At 41.3% G+C, this 20696-nt stretch overlaps 1 protein-coding gene across 1 annotated transcript in view; it reads right to left on the reverse strand.

Annotated features, from left to right (window-relative positions):
• The window catches only part of TRDN (triadin), a 331687-nt gene that overhangs the window by 198307 nt on the left and 112684 nt on the right, over nt 1-20696 (reverse strand). The window contains exons 7-12 of the mRNA XM_075064568.1: nt 20135-20188; nt 18141-18200; nt 13902-13958; nt 9866-9923; nt 6923-7119; nt 1228-1287 (exon numbers count right to left, since the gene is read on the reverse strand). Coding sequence (XP_074920669.1) covers nt 1228-1287; nt 6923-7119; nt 9866-9923; nt 13902-13958; nt 18141-18200; nt 20135-20188 — 486 coding nt within the window. The remainder of the gene's footprint in view (nt 1-1227; nt 1288-6922; nt 7120-9865; nt 9924-13901; nt 13959-18140; nt 18201-20134; nt 20189-20696) is intronic.

The raw sequence follows: 20696 nt of genomic DNA on the forward strand, positions 1-20696 counted from the left end.
GCGTGGATCTTGTTCTTCCCACTGAGCTGGCTCTTCAGGACCTGTCTTATCCTTTGGTGATACTTGGATGTTGCTGTCTTCCTTGCTTCCTCATCCTTCCTTGCTTCCTCATATATATTTTGAGCGGGGGGAGGGGGAGCCACAGGGAAAGGAGGGATGGGGAAAACAAAACACCCCTCTCCCCATTTCTCCAAAATCCTATGATCTTTGCAGGGAAGTGAACAACCTTCCCCTTCTCTTTCCCTAGTATGAGGCAGGGCAACCTGCACATATTCCTCCAGTTCTGCTGCTACCCCATCACTGCCAGTTGCCTCCTTCTGAGGCAGCTCAGCCCCAGAAGGAGAGCACCTGTGTCAGGAAGATTCCTCATGGCAAATAACGAAACAGAGACAATGCATAAAACACTAACTGATAAATCTAGGTCCAAAAGGGATGTGTAACCTTTTAAGCAAATAAGTTGTTACACAAAGCTTGACAGAATTCATATCCCTGGATATTCAAACTTTGACTGTTCCCATAAAAAATTCAACAAATTTTGATTCTTTTAAAGTGTATGTGTCCTCTCTCTGAGATTATGTCTGCTCTGAAATAGTGGCACTTCTATTGTACACTTGGCACCATGATTCTAGAAAAAAAAAATCAGTTAAATAAGATTAGGACAGTTGAACTGACTTAATGTCATGGGACCAACTCAGTTCTCAGTCATCAACAATGGTTCTCACTTCATTTTGCTATGTGTTTGAAGAAATGTGTGTGTGTGTGTCAGTCAGAGGGGAGATAAAACAAAAAGCAAAAAAAAGTGATAGATCAGATGAGAGATTTCATATATTAAAAGCAATGAAGGTTTTCAATGCAGTTTCAGTGCTTGTTAAAATTTAGTATCCTGGAGTTATTGTCTATGAAAAAAAATATTAAGATATTACTCCATTCTCCTGCACCTTTCTTGGCTCAAAGGGATTATGATAGGTTTTAGCAGTTTCTATAGTTTCCCGATGACTTCACTTTTAAATTACGCTTAATTTGAATTCATGCAATTGCAGAAAGAAAAGTTAAAAGCTCTAATAGTACAGCCATTAGTTCTCATGCTTTATTTAAAAATTCTGTTTGCACACTGTTGCCATTTTGCAGCCTTTTAAAGATACAAAACAAAATTTAGTGCATAAAAAAGCAGAATTTATCAGAAAAACAAAGACTAGTAGAACAGACTTCAACAATGTATGAAAGTACCTGTATAAAAATCCCCTTGCGCAAACATGTCAATCACATAGCGACAGAATGCATATTGATCTAACAGAGCAGAAAGGAAAAAGAGTAATGAGGGAACCAGGTTTAAAGGCCCTTTTTTCCCCATTCAGCCGTGAAGATAAAGCTTAGCAGTGACAAAACACATTTTTGGCTATTTTTGTGATGTTTTCCCTGGGTATATTTTTCCAGCCTTAAAGTAATTCTCTCTCTCTCTCTCACACACACACACGTTCAGTTAATGTTCAGGGTCTTATTTCAGGCTACCATGTCATAGATTTCAGAGTTAGAGCTGGAACTGAAGTACAGTTAGGGGTGATATTCACCTGCATAAAGTTTGTGTATTAAGGTTCTAAGTGGGGGAGGTTAGGGAAGTGGAATTCGTCACTAACCCAGCACCAACTGAACATCTCCCCATGCTGCTATTCCTGCCTTTGAACTGGACCAGCAGTCATAACCCTTCGGTTCAAGTTGCATGGGGGTACTGAGGCCAAATGGATTTGTATGAATCTGGAATTGTGGGTCCTTTGCTGGCCTACCACTAAGTCATTCCCAGCTCACCCACAACGTGACCTGCACTGAGTACATGCAGGGAGCAGTTCTGCAGAGTGCAAGACGTGAACTGGCATTCCTGCACTGCTACTCAGCCTTTTGACCCCCCAACAGAACCCCTATGCAGGACATAAGCAATAAAGAGCGACTTCTATATGCCCGCTTCACTAGGGGTGAACTTCACCCAAAATGCATAAAATCACCCACTGTTCTGCAACATACAGCCAGGTGAATGAGGATCAAGTTTCAGCTGTAGGGCCCAATCCTGCAAACACTATCGAGTGTTATGCTTGTGAACCAGAGTTGTGCTTATGAACCAGAGTTGTTCCATTAAAGTCAATGAGACTACTCACAGTAAAAAGGTAATGGCAGGACCACATTCTTAGTTCTGAATTTCCTCACTTCAGTGGATTTAAGACAGAACTTTTCTATCAGGTCAATTTCAATTTCTGAACATTGCTTAGTGAGTCATTTAAATTTTTTAGTCACTGGTTACTTTTAAACAGAAGAATCCAAAGTTCTCTTTCACAGAGAGAGAATGTGTATGAACGTTCAATCCACCTATAAACTGAGGACCTGATTTTGCTGATAGACCCAATAGCTTCCTTAGACCCCATAATATTCCATGTTAAATTCTCTCAGTCAATAACATTTTATAACAGAGTACTTTGTTAATACAATTTTAGGAACTTTTCGAAGTCCAATAAAAGAGAGAGAGAGTTTACTCAACACGAATATAAACATGGCCCTAACATTCAGCAACTGTGGAAGTTGCCACAGAATCATGTTCCAGATGCTAAGATTTAATTTTAAAAAAATGGCAGCTAAGAAGTTCAGGATACCTGGCATTAGGCTTCTCAGGGTATATCTCAGGGTGGTGAGGCACTGAATGGGTTACCTAGAGAGGTGGTGGAATCTCTATCCTGAGAGGTTTTTAAGGCCCGGATTGACAAAGCCCTGGCTGGGATGATTTAGTTGGTGTTGGTCCTGCTTTGAGCAAGAGATTGGACTGGATGCCCTCCTGATGTCTCTTCCAACCGTAATATTCTATGATCCACAAATGAAGGAATGATTGTAGTGCAGATTGGCATACCCATGTTAGCCTTAAGCTTGCTGGTGTGGGTAATAGCAGTAGTAAGGCCGTGGTGGCATAGGCTTTGGTGAGGGTTAGCTATCCTAGTATGAGCCCACCAGGGGCTCTGGGTACATATTGTGTTTGCTGGCATGTGCCAGGTTCCATGCCACTGTTTCTTCACTGACACTGTCTTGTGACCTGTGCTTGCTAGATAAACCTCTCATACCTTCATTTGTGGTGTAGATGTACTTTAAGTCTAAAAAGTGACAAGAAATGCTGAGCACCAATTCATTTCTACTTTAGGCACCCATTGTGAAAAACCTGGGTCAAAGTTTCAAACGTTACAGTGGTGAAGAAAATCATTCGGTTGTGGACTGAGTGCAAATCAATTGCAAGGATGTTTGCGTAAGTATGCAGTTAGCTAGAAACAATAGCTCTAATGGAAAGGTAAACTGCCCCATTCATCCCAAAGATATGTTAATTTCGAAAGCTAATGATGACCATTTAAATGTCAAATTTGCTTAACCATTGATCATTTTAGGACTAACATCCAGTTAGTGTCCTTCTCCAATAATCCCAGACTGCCTCCAAACCTTTCTAGCCTAGGAGACAAAACAAAAAAAGCCCATTTATCCCTGTAAGGGTGCGGACTCACCCTTGCAGCATCTCCTGCTGGTCTCTCAGGGAATTAGCTCGATTTCCAGCCCAGAGCACCCTCTGCAGGCCGGTGATCCACCTTACTGCTTGCTGTTGGCCCCCCATGTCCCTCCCGGGACCCAGTGCCCCCTGGCCATAACCCCTTTCTCTCAGGGTCTCCCCCTCCCAGGGGAACCCCTACCCACTATCCCACCTTGCCTCAGTAAAAGGCTACTGCCAGTCATTGTCTAGCCCCCACGCCCTGGGACAGACTGCAGTATCAACCTACTCATCACTGGCAAGTTTGGGTTTGGACCTGCTGCCTTGGCCTACCCCTGGTCTGCCCTCTGCAACCCCCAGTACCTGTTGTCTTCTGCTAGGCCACAGCCTGGGGCTTTCTAGGCTGGAGCTCCCCAGCTCCTCTACCTTTCCACAGCCCTGCACCACTCAGGTACCCTATCTCCAGCTCCCTGCAGCCAGGCCCTTCTCCCTCTAAAGGCAAAGAGAGACTGGGCTCCTGGCTCACAGCCTTTTTATACAGGCCAGCCGTGGCCTGATTGTGGCGTGGCCCAGCTGCGGCTGCCTCCCCAATCAGCCCAGCTTTTACAGTTGCAGCACTCTCCAGGGCTGCTTTTTAAACCCCTCAGGCAGGAGCGGATAACTACCCCGCTACAATCCCCTACTCACCTACCAAAGCGAGCAGCTTTGACAACTTCTGTGATGTAATTATGTGTTTTCCAAAAAAAATAAATATTATGCAGGCTATTGAAAATTAACAATGTAGAACCAACATAAATTCAGTTAGAAAATTACATAACAGAAATTATACATGCTGATGGTATCATTCATGTTCATACTTAATTCCCCAAAATCTCAATATTTAATTTATCTGAAGTTGCTGAAGGATTTCCCTCCACTGCCCTGGCATGCTGCAGAATCCCAGTCTCTTGCTGTAGAATTCAGGTCAAGCTTCCCATGGAGTACAAAGATCCTTGACTATAAACAGTTCTTGTGAAGCCTTTAAATTCTACTGTATCACTCTGTAAAGGACTGCAAAAATTAACATTTATCTGATAAATCCAAACGTGGTTAGAAAAACTATTTTCTTAAAAAAATCTAAATATGAATTTATAAAGATATAGTTTTGATTGAAAACACTAATAATCCATTCAGATTGGGTACAGACTATCAGTCAACAAACACGCAGGGACTTTAAGGTATTTGGCACTAAAATAAAAATATTATCTGAAACAAGAAATGGACACGTGTAAGAAAAATGAATCCTCTCAAAGGGCCCATCCAAAGCCCACTGAAGGCAATAGATGGGCTCCCATTGACTTCAATGGGTTTGAGATCAGGGCCTAAAGGCATTAGTCCATTATTGACTAGAAGCCTGCAACATTTCACGTACATGAAAGACCATTTTTTAATCTTAGAAATGCAAAAACAAATCTGAACTAGTTTCTTTCCCATTTATGTTACTGTAATTTTAAAACAAATTAAAAAAAATATTTCTCTGTAGAGATATTTTATGCTAAATTTCAGCCCTTGGAATTTTTTCTGAGTTACTTAAGCCCTGAAAATAATGCTTTGTAATGGAAATGAAGTCATGATATTGAATTGCCATAGCACAAATAACACTATATGAATATGAAACAGTAAAGTGATCATGTCCCATTTATGTCAATGGGAAATTTTTATCAGTGATATCAATGCAAGAAACATGCTGTCAGGATTTCAATAAAGATGCAATTTTCTAGTTGATTCTTGATACTTCAGAGCTAAAGGTTCATTTTAAGTGAAGGTTTCCTTTTGAAAGAAGAATTTACTTCAGGGTTTCTACCTTGTAACAACGTAGCACTGGAGGTGAATTGATTTGGAAACATTTGATATTCACCAGTGTTCTTAGAGATGCTTCAGTCACTTTGAATCTGAACCATTTTCTCAGAGCCTGATCCTGAAAAAGTGTTGAGTGCATCCTGCAATGTGCCGAGCTCCTAACACAGTGAATAGGAGCTGAAGTGACTGACGCCTTCCAGGAAGGGCACAGCATCAGAGTGCAGAAAGCTGCTTTAATCTCTTAATGTTCCATTATGCCTAAAAGGCTCCAGAGTTTCATGTGAAAACTAAATTTATCTAGAATGTAAATAAATGTAAAGAACACTAACTCAACAGATGATAAGTGTTAGGAAAGGAACCATGTTTTTCCTGGGCCTCCAAATCTTCTAATAATTATTTTCAGATGTCTAAAAATTTATATTTTAGGTAAAATGGCACAACCCTTCAGAGAGTGCATGATCATGGCCCACAAATTATAGGTGGATCTGCTTGGGCAGATTCCTGCACCCAAGCAGTGTCCCACTGACTTAAAAGGGGCTCTGCACAGACACAAGGGTATGTCCACAGGTATCAGTTGTAGGATCAAGCAATTTTGCCTCATGATGTACCTCTGCCTCTGGTTATATCATAATAAACCCCAGCCAGTAGCATGGTTGGATTATAGCAGGCCAGATTCTGGCAACCTTATTCAAGCTGAATTGTACCTTATTCCATAAGTAGTCCCAGTGTAATCAATGTACAGCTCAATGTGAACAGAGTGACAGAATCCCACCTGACTGTTGCAGAGATGCGCCTGTACTGAACATCCACATGTTAAGCATGTCCTCATTTTTCGATGTAATTCATTTGCCTCCTTTTATGAGAAGGACATTTCTTTCACTTTCAATTGAAATCTGGAACCCAGTCATGTGTCAGGACTGCATCAAGTCAAATGAAGCATTGCCATGTCATTGTGTTATACAAAGCATGGCAGGGTCTCACGTAGCCTGATGTAATACAGATCATACATTCTATTCTATCAATCATCATTTTTGTTATTGTTAAGCAGAAAATATGCACAGTTAAGAAGCAAAATATACTTCCTGATAGGTCACTGGGTTACTCTTATTTAACCAAATTAATGTCACTATTAATTCAACATTGCACATTCTTTTTTTTTTTTAATTCATTAAAACTTAGGGCTATCTGATGATATCAGTTAAAGGGCAATTTAAAATACTTTTAAAAAAAATCTACCTGAAGTTTAAGATCTGAAAACCTTATTATTCAAATCTTCTGCTTCAAAATATTCAGTAATTGTGAGCACTGGTCCCTGTTTTCTCAATGAAACATTCACATGCAAAATGACTCTTTAGCTGTGTCAGTAACCGTTGTCATGTTGGTGGCTTAGCTTAAGCATCTTTGTTTGTTTTGTTTCCATTTAGTGATCTAAGACCCAATGGGGATTGGCAGAGACTACTATTTTTTTTCCATGTGTGGAGTTTGAGACTGGTCTCTGCCAGCTTTAACTTCACTGTCTCTGTTTCTTTCCCACTACTCTTTTAGGATCTTCAGCTGTTTCCTCCTGGTTTTGTTTACCTTTCTTTTCTGATTTTGTTTCAGACTTCACTGCTTTCTCCTCCTTCACTTTTGGTTTGGCCTTTATTAACCCAATGTCCTCTTCTTTAGTTTCTGTCTGCTTGCCTTTTTCGACTATCTTTGATTCAGCTTTTCCATCTTTCACTTCCTTTTTAACTTTTTCTTCAACTTTGGTGCTTTTTGCTTTCTTCTCTTCTGCACGTAATAAAGAAATGTGTCAAAATCATCCTTTCCTGAATAAATAACATCAAGCAATTTAAATTCAAATTATTATAACGTATTATTTCTTTAGTGCTTTGTACACAATGACAACAAAATGCAGGTGGTCCCTGCCCTGAACAGCTGACCATCTAATCAAGATGGACACAGAGAACAAGACAGAATGGGAAGCCCAAAGGAACACTCTAATCAAACTAGTGGATAAAATACTCAACAATTTTATTCCTTTTATAAAGTGTATTAATGATATACAGTGCCTGTCATTATGAGGAGGGGAGGAATGTTCTTCCTGCCATGGCAAAGGACTGGGAGTCAAATGACTCATTCCTGGTGATGCCATGAGTTTGTTCTGTTACAATGGTCAACTCATAACCAGTTTCTGCCTCAGCTACCCCATATGTAACATTGGAGATTATGACAGTGCTCTGCCTTGCTGGTATATTACATGGCTTTGTTCATTAAAGTTTTTTACGTTTTTTGAGATCTACACAAGTGAAACATTTTCCCTGTATCTGGTAGCACTTAGATCCAAGCAGGAAATGACTTTCCCATCTCATGAGAATTTTTGAGATAATGAAAATTTGTTACATTCTGAGTTGGGACAAAAAGACAAAAATCTCAAAAAAAATTGCAAACTGAAAAGCTGAAAAAAATTTCAGATAAGTTAATCGACACTTTTCATTTTGATAATTTTGATATTCATTTTGACTGACTTTTTTCAACTTTTTAATTTTTTTTACTGTCAGTTAGTTTACTTTTCAACATGAAAAGTCAATTTTTCAAACTTTTCCCCCAAATCAACCCTTTCCCATAGAAAGTTTCATTTCTGATGAATCAGTGTTTTCTGATGAAAAAAATATCCATGGAAAATTTACTGATCAAGTAATGAATTTAGCTTCACAACATCTGCCTGACTGGGAATTAGAAAATTATTATACTTCTTTCAAGTACGTGTAAAAGGGGAAACACACAATGATTAAAGACCCTATCAATCACCCATTAAAGTCAATGGAGAGATTCCCATTATTTTCAGTGGAGCTGGATCAGGACCTCCATGACTTGCCCATGGTCAGAGTAGCCAGTCAGAGACACAGTCAGAAGTATAATGTAGCAGTCCCGACTGTTCGTTCACTGTACTTTCCACTAGGCACACTGGCCCTGATTCAGCCATGCAAAACTGGAGTAATGTCACGATGGATCATCTCTATTGAATCCAAGCTTTGCAGTTCAAGCATATATGTAGCCAGTCATTAATAGAAAACATCTTTAAGAACTGAAATATGGTACAATTTCTAGTTTTGTTAGGTCAGGCTAGGTAACATCTACAATACATAAGCTGCAGTTTTCTACAACATCTTCTCTTAATAAAATCATTGTGATTATTAATAATGCCTAGCCTTAAATGGCTCCCTCTAATTAAGAGCACCCGTAGCACACTTCTGCCAGTGCATCAGTAACCTAGCCAACCTTATGATACCTTGAATCTAGAGAGTAAGACCAAGTTTGGTAATAATGAATCATCCATGATTTTGTCTGGCAATGTTGTGACATCATCATAGGCAATGGCTCGAATTATGTATCATAGCCTCACTAACTAGCATCATCAACTGATATTCCCACCACAGACTGTATCAGATAGGTCTCTAGGCAATTACACATTAAAGATTGTGGAAGCTACTAAAAACAGTTTTCAGATGTAGTCATCCAGGGGTCAATCTGATACACAGTTTGCAGTGGGAATGTCAGGCACTTTACAGGATGGAGCACCAAATAGGGAACATGTCTAATCAAGGCACATGCAGTTGTAGCTGGGTCAGTCCCAGGATATTAGAGAGAACAAGGCAGATGAAATAATATCTTTTATTAGAGCAACTTCTATTGGTGAAAGAGAAGAGCTTTCAAACCACACAGAGCTCTTCTTCAGGTCTGGAAAACTAATCAAGCCATAAGCTGACACTTCGAGCTACATCAGGAGCATAATAAATAGTGTGGTTTTTCAGAGCCCAATCTCCAAATTCTGTTTATGTGCCTGTAAATGAAGTTGATGGGAGCTGAGGGCATGTGCCTGAGGGTAGAACTTAGCTCTCTCCAAGTGTGCTACTTCTGGAACTCTCAAGTTTATTTAACCTCGAGGCAGAACTCTGGAAGTTGCTGCAAAACTCTTGTCTCCCATAACATGGTGGCACAGAAATTCTCGCTAAACCACTGGGCCTATTAAACTGATTTTAACAATACAGAAACTGAAATTACCGATAACACCAGAAAACTACTGTTTATACAACAGCCAGTTCCCAGCTCCAAACAAAGTCACAACACTATTAAAATTCATAGGAGCTGGAACCAAGGATACTGGCAGTGCTGTCACACCCCCTGGCTTGAAGTGGTTTCCATTATATGAAGGGCTTACAATTTGGTTGAATAGCTCTCAGTACCCCCACTATAAAAATTGTTCCAACACCTCTGCTAAAATTCCTGGCTGATCTTGCAAGTGACACTTAATAAGCCTGCTCTCGACTTTCTCTGTAATACAGTAGTACCTGCTTTTATTCTGATTATCTTAAACAATCTTAAAGAAGATTCAACAAGTATATTTTATTTAATCAAAATTGCCATTATATAGCTTACTTTCAGATATAGTGACTCTCTGCTTACTCAAAAGAAAGGTTAAACTTTTCAGCATAAACCGTTGTAAAATCAAAATATAATGAAAAGGAATATTTTCCTTTAGGCGGAGCTTTCTTTTCAACTTTTTCGTCTCTTTCAAGTTTGTCTTTTTGAATGACTAAAAATCAACAAAAATTATACTTTTCTTTACAAAAATTGCTATGTCTCACTAACTTATGTCTATTTCACGTATTTACAGTTTACTTCATATTTCCCTCTTTTAAAAAAAGGCTCTGGGTTGTATGAGTCAGTTACACACATATAAATTGGTGATGTTTTAGCTGAACTGAACTCCAAGGTGGCATGCAGATTTAAATCACTTTTCCATGAGGTTTCATTCTGCAACACAGAAGCAGATCAATATTCTACTCTGATAGTTCTCTCCTTCCTCTCTCTGATTACCATTAAGCCATATTTTACAGGAACAAAACGGCCCTGAAAGTTACTTCACTTCATTCAAGTAGCAGCTAAATAACAGCAACATTCTCTTTTAACACATTCCACTATGGAATGAGTGTATGCTTCTTAGCTGATGTGTTTAGACGGTCTTCTTGCGAATATATGTTCATGGGCCCCTTTATCTGGGAGAAAAAGCTACCTTGAAGTCTGGTTACTCAGCCTTCAGAGGATCTCCTATGAGTAGGGGGAATTTTAAATGGTTTAGAACCATCATAATGGCTCCTACACCACAATCTCTCCTTGAAGCTGGCATTACATGTGCCCCTGTGATCCCCAGCTGGTGGAATGATCCTTAGCACTACTGGCAGCTGACATGACATAGAACAAATCTCAGATAAGATGAGAAGTGGCCTGACACACAATGATGCAGGAAATGTGTGTGAGGGAGGGCAGCTCAAATTAATGAGATGCACACTAAGCAGATCCACAGGAACTGTTGATGCACAGAATCCTCCCCCAGGATTTAGACCTGGTCTATACTAGAAAATTAGGTTGATTTAATTAAACTAGTCAGTGGCGTAATTAAACCAACCTAAGTTCCCATGTAGACAGCTCTGGGTGGATGGAAGAATCCTTCCAGGATCCTAGCTACCATCCCTCGGGGAGGTGAATTACTTATGCTGACCGAAGAATCCCTCCCATCAATGTAGATCATATCTACAATGCTACAGCTGCAGTGGCGCAGCTGTGCCACTGCAGCGTTTTAAGTGTAGACAAGCTCCTAGAGAGAAATGGAATGGAATGTCTCTCTAGCTACTAATACAGCCAAAGCACCAACAGTTAACCAAGCAGAACTCTTCACAAAATATGGTGTCCAGTCACAGGCACATTTAACAGATGGATAGACAGGCAGAGCATACATTAGGGATGTCTGAATCTCATGGAGCTTGGAGTGAAGAGAGTTGGGGGGGGGGGTTGCATTCTCAAGACTAAATGGAGTTTGTGAATTTTTATTTTCTATGAAAACCATCCCTGGTTTACATCAGGGTGATTCAATTTTTTTTTTAAAAAAACATACTTTTCTATCTAAGGAAAGTTTGTGCTACACATTTAAGAAAGAAGAACCAGCTGCACCCCTCCCTCAAAAAGATATTGGATAGTGGCTGCCTTTTATTATTATATTCATGTTTTCATTCACATTTTTCTCTGCACTTCCACATCCTTTTCCCACAACTTTCCTTAGTGAAATGTAAGCCCAATAAAGTCTGATTCAAACATTCCAATCCACTGTGTCACTGTGTTTGAACAGCTTCAAAATCAAGCAAAATTAATTCCTGAGAGCCTATTTTCACTCCACTAGCATATAGATGGTTCCAGATCTAATCTTAGTCTGACTAAAAAATAAGGAAGAGACAAAGATTAGAGACTAAGGTTACATCTTTATGACAGAGTCAATCTGAGTGATCAGCACCCAAATCTAAGCAAGTAGGTTAATTTAGCATGGGTGTGAGCGTCTGCACTAAAAAATTATACCCACATTATCATGTTCTCACTCATTCTGCACTCACTTGTGTGTGTCTGGGGCATATCCCATGGTTCTTTGGATACACTCTAGGATTCATTTTCACTCAGTTGTGCCAACTGCAGGAGATGCTGTCTGTCCTTTGGAGGGAATTTTGGGAAGGACATTGGAGGACAATCAGCACCTGACTGATTTTGCCTGAGTCATCACAGTGAAATAAGTGTGTGCCAGCCAGAGTTAAAGCAGAGCCCAGGCTCAGTCTAACTGATATTCCCAGCGAAGTCATATAGCCCTGGATTAATGCACATCCAACCCCAAATCAGCTGTTTTTCTGTGTGAGTGGAAAGGGGAAGGAGTTGTGGCTAAAACCCTGTTATGAGCCCAGCTTGTCTAGGCAGTGAAGATGTACCCTAATCCAACCCAGTAAAGCAAAATCTGGTCCCCACAAAAACAAAGTCTTTAAGACAAAAGAAAATATGTAGAAACCCACAGTCAATCGTCAAAGAATTATAAATGCTATAGTCAACAAAATGAATTGGTGGAGCAGGTTAAATTGATTCAGAAAGTCTCTTGTTTGAAGTATATTTAAAGATAGGATTTTCAGTTGAAACAATACCAGAAACCCACCCTCTCATGCCCTGTTGCCCCAGAATATGTGAAGCAATTGGAAGATCTGTACATTTTATCCAAGGCATATTTGCCTTGCTAGAGAGGAAAAGTGCAATTTCTATCAGTGAAAAACTGCATAGATCATGTGCTGGAACAAAAAGCTTGTTACAATAAATAAAAGCAAGAAAATTAATAGCTATTTTTCGATATGAGAGAAGACACAAAGCAAGAGATGGTAAACACCATCTCAGAAAAGTATCCACTAAATTGAAAACTGATACAAGAGAGAAAGCCTTTGTTATAGTCAAATCCCTGAATCCAATTTTGGAGAAGAGGACAACAAGAAACAAAAACACAATACTCAGTTGCTCATTACTCTAGCTACGCATGGACTCCTTGTATTACAAAACAAGAGAACTAAGCAAGAAATATGTTGTACAAAACTTAAGACAGGAACTAATCAAGGCCTTTAGCCAAATATAGGGTTGCCAAATTTCTAATTGCACAAAACCAAACACCCTAACCCTGCTCCTTCTCCAAGGCCCCATCCCCTTCTCTGACCTTTCCCCGAGGCCCCGCCCCTGCTCACTACATTACCTCCTCCTTCGGTGGCTCACTCTACCCCACCCTCACTGACTTTCAATGGGCTGGAGCAGGGGGTTGGGGTGCATGTGGGGGTGAGAGCTCTGACTGGGGGTCCAGGCTCTGGGGTGGGGCTGGGGATGAAGGGTTTGGGTGCAAGAGAGGGCTCCATGCTGGGGGGTGGGGCTGAGGGATTCGGAATGTGGGAGAGGGCTGTGGGTTGAGGCAGGGGGTTGGGGTGCAGGAGGGGCTATGGGCTCTGGGCTGGGGGTGTGCCTGTCCTGGCTCCATGCTGCACCCCAGAAGCATCCACCAGATCCAGCTCCAAGGCAGGGGGGGTGGGGAAGTAGGCTCTGCGAGCTGCTCTCGCCCGCAGGCACCGTTCCCACATCTCCCTTTCGCGGCGATTCCCAGCCAATGGGAGTGCAAAGCCAGTGCTGGGAGGGGGGCACAGTGGGCAGAGCCCTGTGGCCCCCCTGCCTAGGAGCCGGACCTGCTGGATGCTTCTGAGGCGCAGTGCGGTGCCAGGACAGGTAGGGACTAGCCTGCTTTAGACCTGCAGCACCACTGACCAGGAGCTGCCTGAGGTAACCTCTCATCCCTGACCCCACCCCAGATGCCTGAAACTCCAGCCGTAGCCCTCACCCCCCCTCGCACTCCAACCCCCTGTCCCATCCCAGAGACTCCTCCCACACCCTGAACCACTCATCCCCGGCCCCACCCAGAGCCCACATCACCGCTGACTAGACTTTTAATGGCCCAATCAGTGGTGCTGACCAGAGCCACCAGGGTCCCTTTTCGACTCGGCGTTCCAGTCAAAAACTGGACATCTGGCCACTCTATCCAAATAGGCCCGAGGAAAGATTAGTTTATCATAAGAGAAGTCATGCTGAAACAACTACACACCCTAAACAGACCTCCATACCCAAAAAAGAAAAAAAAATCCATAAAATAATATTAAATCTAAAACTAATCAATAATTACCTTTTGGAGGTGCTTTTTCAGCTTTCTCCTGTTTTTCAGGTTTGGTTTTGTGAGCAACTAGAAATAAACAGACATGATATTGTACTTATTTAAAAAGACAAAGAGTTCAGATGAAATGAGTAAGGAAAAAACTATGTCAACTGACATCTGGATGCTGGGGCCTGATTGTGTGAAGGAGGAATTGGGCACATTCAGCTACCATTCACTTCAACTCACAAGACTGTTCCCAAATTAGAGATCTCACATTTTGTGACATTTATAGATGTAGTTCATCAGAGTTCTCATTTAAAGCTCTACTCGGGAGGAAAATTATGTTTCACTGACATTGCATGATCCTTTGCAAGACGGCACACTGAAGGCAGCCTTGGAATAGAGTTCCACAGCCTGAGACACCTCACAACTGAGGGTTACCTTGGTAGTGAAGACAAGCCCTGAGTGTAAGTCAATTTAAGTTATGCTACTTCAGCTATGTGAATAACATAGCTGAGGTTGACTTACCCCAGTGTCTTCACTATGCTGCGTCAACGGGAGATACTCTCTGGTCGACATACCCTACTCTTTTTGGGGAGTTGGAGTACCAGGATCAACCAAAGGGCACTCTGCCATTTATTTAGTGCAGGGGTGGGAAAACTTTTTGGCCCAAGGGCCACATCAGGGTTGCACAACTGTATGGAGGATTGGGTAGGGAAGGCTGTGCCTCCCCAAACAGCTTGGTCCCCACCCCCATCTGCCCCCTCCCACTTCCTGCCCCCTGACTGCCCCCCTCAAAATCCCAACCCATCCAACCCCTCTTCTCCTTGTCCCCTAACTGCCCTCCCAACCCCTATCCACATCCCTGCCCCCCAACAGGCCCCCTGGGACTCCCACTCCCAATCCTCCCTGTTCCCCATCCCCTGACCACCACCACCCCAGAACCTCTGCCCCATCCAACCGCCCCCTCCTCCCTGACTTCCCCCCAAGACCTGTCGCTTCCTTACCCAACCCCCTCACTTCCCGCCCCCTCACCAGCAGCAGGAACTCACAGCCCCAACACCTGGCCAGAGCCATCTGCGCTCCCCACACTGCCCAGTGGGAGCAGAGGGCCAGAGTGCGGCCCACGTGGTGGTGTGGCTGCAGGGGAAGAGAGGCAGCTGGGGAGGGGCCAGGGACTAGGATCCCCAGTTGGGAGCTCAGGGGTTGGGCTGGACGGTCCCGCGGGCTGGATGTTGCTCGTGGGCCATAGTTTGCCCACGTCTGATTTAGTGGGTCTTCACTGGACATGCTAAATTGACACTCGCTGTAGTGGTTTACGTTAAGACAGGCCCTCATTTTGGTTGGAAGTAGTGCAAAGTAACAACAGTCATATAATCAATCATTAATATTTGGAGATGGAGAGAATACTAGCCAGGAAGAGACCAGGCACTACATGGACTTCTCTTTTATTTTTTTAGCCAGTAGCCCAAATCACATTCTGTAGCCCAAAGGCGGTTGTAGAGTTGGAAATCCCAGTGTGGTTCCAATCTCTACCAGCAGCCAAAAACACCCCCTGTGGCAGTTTTAGAGACTTTCACTTTACTGTCCATTTACATTATAAGATGCTTAGGGAAGGACCGAGTTTTCTCCCAGTATTGAACAGCACTGATCACACCAATGGCTTAACAAAAAATAAAAAGTAAAAGGATTTACTAAGGAAAAGGATTTATTGATATCACTATAACTGATACACTGGACCAGTAGATGTTTGTAGGACAGAACCATTAGACTGTAAGCTCTCTACAGACACACAATACAGGCCCCTGCCCTAAAAGCACCAAGCACAGTTTGGAGCATAAAATAAATGAGTAGTTCTACATCAAGTAGAAGTTATTGTCCTGATGCAGGAAATTCTGAGTGAAATTCTATGCCCTATCTTATGCAGAAGGCCAGACTACATTATCATAATGGTCCCTTCCGACCTTAAAATATATTACAGTCTTAGATCTGCTCCAATAGTAATAATGCAAACACTGAAGTTCATGCAAAGTTTGACAAATTCACAAATTGTGCCCAGACTGCGATTTTGCTGGTCTTAGAACTATAGAATATCAGGGTTGGAAAAGACCTCAGGAGGTTATCTAGTCCAACCCCCTGCTCAAAGAGGGAACCAATCCCCAGAGAGATTTTTGCCCAGATCCCTAAATGGCCCCCTCAAGGATTAAACTTGCAACCATGCATTTAGCAGGCTGATGCTCAGATCACTGAGCTATCCACCACTGTATAGATGTTTTCACAATAAAAATATTGGGGAAATGAACACATTCACCTCATAACAGCATTTTGCTAATTTCAATATGTAAACTCATGTTAAATGAAGATAATAGCAAAGCTCTTAAGAGTGAAAAAAAAAGTGGAGGTGAAATAAAAAAAGTTTTTAGTTTTTACAAGTCATGCCAAAACCAAAGATGTGATTCTACTAAATGCCAGCTTCACTGCTGGTGAGATTTGTTGACTCTTGCTAAGCTTTGTTTATGTGTTCAAATTATTTCAGCCAAAAGCTGTTTTGTCAATAGCACATCCATAGCCGGTTAACCTCCAGGTTAAGACCTTTAAGAACTGAAGGTCCATGAAATCACTGAAATTTAATTATACTGGAAGGTACCTATACGGTTTTATATGGAAAAAATAGAATAATCCAGACGTACAAATATTACCTTCCTACTCACCTCAGGCAAGTTCTTATTTTTTTTGACTGTCAAGTATAATAATGATAGAGGGTTTACTATTATAACTCATCAACATAAAGGGCATGTGAGTAGATTTTGTGCTTTGGATTTATTTTAATGGCATTTTCACAGAACAGTCATCTACTGGAGTTAAAAGGTGCCAATAAAGTAGTTCATATGCCAGTGGGCATCTGGAGAGGTCACTGAGACCACTCAAGATGTCAAAATGTATGCAACATGAGATTAGAGTCTGTAAACAGATGTACGCACCATCTCTAAGGTCTCCCGTGTCTGTTTTCATTTCCCAACCCTACCAAAATACAACGTGCCTTGATGGCACAACAGTGGTACCATGAGAGTAGCTAATCAAGAAGAGTCAAGCTAACAGAGTTGACAAGTTGAACAACTGCCCTAGGAATGCTGCAATCAGATAATTTTGTTGTTGTTTGTTTGTTTTAATTATGCAGTTGCTTCTGAAGCCTGGATAAAAAAACAACATTTTTTATTGGCTACTAATGATAGTACCTCTATTTAATTACACATGTAATTGTGAGGACATAATAACTACCACACTTTATTTTATTTTAAGCTTCCATTTCACAAATAAAAATAAAGCATATTCTTCTGGGGTTCTGTCCCTCACTTCTCAAAACACCCAGGTCAGGCAATAATCCCTCCACAATGCACTCACTAGAATATTTTACAGTGTGGGTTCCCAAGTTTCAAAGTTAGGCATGCACAATTGCACCCATGCATTTGTGCATGCTTACTTGACACACATAAATACCCAACATGCACATGCAAATCTGACATCCGTAGGTGCACATGACTAACTATATACCAACCTGGGTTTGTGCATGTGAAAACACCTGCATACATCTGGTATAGGGGGCATATCATTATTCAGGCATACAGAAATATATGCATGCACTTGTGTGCCTACAAGACAGTACACACACACACACACACCTCTGTATTTTCAAAACCTGTTATTTTTTACTGATGTTTCAAAAAAATGTAATGGTATACATTGATTTGGCGCTGATCCATCTTCGAAGTGTTTTTCATTAGTCCTATTCTCTAATACTTATGTTGCAGATCTGCTTACTCCTTATCTAGTTTTATACATTTTTTCATATTTTCCACCTCATTAACTTTATTTAAATTTTATCTTTGAAAATAATCAGATAATATGCCATGTTTTACCTGAATATCCATATTTAATATACTTTTATACTTGCAGGTTATTGTGTCATTAAAACTACTGGACCTGATTCTCCACTCCCTTGCATCTCATGCAGGCATCATCACCTGTGCAACATGCATGTAAAATGCAACCAAGTTAGAATACTTGGGCCAGATATTCAGCTAATGTAAACTGGCATAGCTCCACTGATTTCAATGAAAATACACTGCTTCACACCAGCTGAGGATCTGGCCCATGGTGTTTATGCTGACTTTTCATAGGTTTAAAGGACTATATGATATGCAAAGGAGTGGAGAATCAGGCCTGGTGTACCCTGAAAAGTACTGAAAGATCATGAAAAGAAATAATTACCTGTGGGTTTTTCTTTCTTTTCAGGTTTTTCTGGTCTTTCAGATTTGTCTTTGTACATCGCTATGAAGAAATAAACATTTATATTTGTAATAACAGATTTCACAAACTCAGAAATTAAAATAATTCTACAGTAAGACACAAAACCAAACAGTGACTCTGAGCTGCTAATTTATACTATATACTCACCATAACATATCCCCAGAAAACTGCCAAGTGCAGGACTCAAACTCACAGTAAAGGGGTGCTGTGTGGTTCCAAAGGCCACAACATATCACCTTCAGTCCCCTACTTATTCTGGGGGCAGGCTGCCTGCACATGTGCTGATAACTTAATATGATTTACCAGCTCAGCTCTAGCCACATGGTGAACCCAACTTTTTCTTGGAGTACCTTTTAAAAGATTCCTCCCTCAAAGGGGCAGTGGGTTTTGGAAACTAGAGATCAACTCTGAGCAGATCAGTTTGAAGAAGATCAGAGAAATAGTTACACACACATACACACGCACACAATAATTAGAGCAATAGTTATACACAAACACACACACACACTCACACACACAATGTGTACAAAAATAAGCACTGTAACATTTTGGCGTTACATGATTTTTTAAGATGGCTGTATCCCAGAAATACCTTGCTCAGATGACCTCAGACTAGGACCACCAACCCCACCTAGGACCTTCATGCAGCAAAGAAATTTTCAAGACAATCTGAGTAAGCATATAGATTTTGGAGCACTTAGAAAAAAAAGTCAGTTGTAAACCAGTAACATAGTCTCAAGCTTAACTCTAGTGGAGCTACCGCCTGACTATGGTAAAGCTCCTTTGTCAAACAAGAGGAAACAGATGAGATCTGTTAGGGAATGTTAATTACATATATAACTGGCAACAAAAATAAGAAAGCAGGGAGTATTGAGCCTCTTGCTTCCTTCAACAATAGGCTGATTGCTGCAGAATATGGGAGAATGCGAACTCCTGCTCTAACTAAATGACAAAACATTTATGTGGGTGGCTAATTATTTCCCATGTCTAGTCTATTTTTCCCCCACCCCCTCACTAAACATTTTCTTAATCTTCATAATGGAAGATAATTAGAAATTAGAATATAATATTGTGTATTTGCCACAGATTCAAATCTTGCGAATGAAATGTATTTAAATATATAATCATGGACACAGTGGAACTCACAGGGATCTCAGATATGTCACAGTGAAACTGTGTTTAGAGCGAAGTATACTAGCAGTCCAGAAACATTTGAATGTATTGCAATGTGAAAATAGCTATTTTACAAACAATGAACCTCCATTTACAGAGAAGTTGTTCATTAAAAAACAAACACCAGAATGGCTTCACAGTAAATAAGGGGATTGGATTACAGGTGCAGGGAAGTAAGGAGTCAGAATCCCCATTGTACTGCTGTGTGAGCTACCTAGCCCTTGGCTCCGGCTGCACAGCACCCACTTACTTCCCACCCAGCAGTGGATGGAGCTTTGGTTCTGATTCCCAACATACTAGAGAGCATGGAGAGTTCTGTAATTTGCTGTTGGCACAGACCATATAGGTCCTGAAACTAGGGGAATGGAGTTACTGCCACACCCTCTGGCTTGAAGTGGTTTCCATCATATGCAGAGTTTACAATCTGGATCAATGTCTCTCTGCACCCCCACTACACAAATTGTTCCAGCACCCCTAGCAGGCCAATAGCAAATTACTACCCCTCAGTGCAAGAATGAAACAAGGAAGAAATTCTTCCACAGAGGGGTGTTGTTGAGGCACAATTCCTCCAGGGGCTACTCCTATAATCTACTAATCATCCCTTGCTCAGGAGTGAACATAAAGACACGATCTATCACTTTGATTTATGTACAGACACCCCCTGGGTTACGCAAATCCACACTTACGGAAAAAGTTCCATAAGTTAGAAATAGGAGGGTTGAGGGGGGGGGAGTTGGAGGGGAGGGGTTTGCGTGATGGTCAGGTATACGTTTCTGACTTACGCAAAATTTGAGTTAAGCAAGGCGTTCCGGAACGCTTGGGAAGTCGGAGAGTATCTGTAGTACAAATGAAAGAGAAACCTATATATTGCTCTAGGTACCTTTTATATAAGAACATAAGAATGGCCACACTGGATCAGACCAAAGGTCCATCTAACCCAGTATCCTGTCTTCTGACAGTGGCCAATGCCAGGTGCTGAGGGAATAAGCAGAACAGCCCATTCCCACCTTCTGGCAAACAGAAGCTAGAGACACCATCCCTGACCATCCTGGCTGATAGTCATTGATGGACCTATCCTCCATGAATTTATCCAGTTCTTTTTTGAATCCTGTTATAGTCTCAGCTTTCACAACATCCTCTGGCAAAGAGTTCCACAGGTTGACTGTGCATTGTGTCAAGAAATACTTCCTTTTGTTTGTTTTAAACCTGCTGCCTATTAATTTCATTGGGTGATGCTTAGTTCTTGTGTTATGAGAAGGAGTAAATAACACTTCCTTGTTTACTTTCTCCACATCAGCCAGAATTTTATACATCTCTATCATATCCCCCCCAGTCATCTCTTTT

The sequence above is a fragment of the Chelonoidis abingdonii genome, chromosome 3 (genome assembly GCF_003597395.2).
Source record: "Chelonoidis abingdonii isolate Lonesome George chromosome 3, CheloAbing_2.0, whole genome shotgun sequence".
NCBI lineage: Eukaryota > Metazoa > Chordata > Testudines > Testudinidae > Chelonoidis > Chelonoidis abingdonii.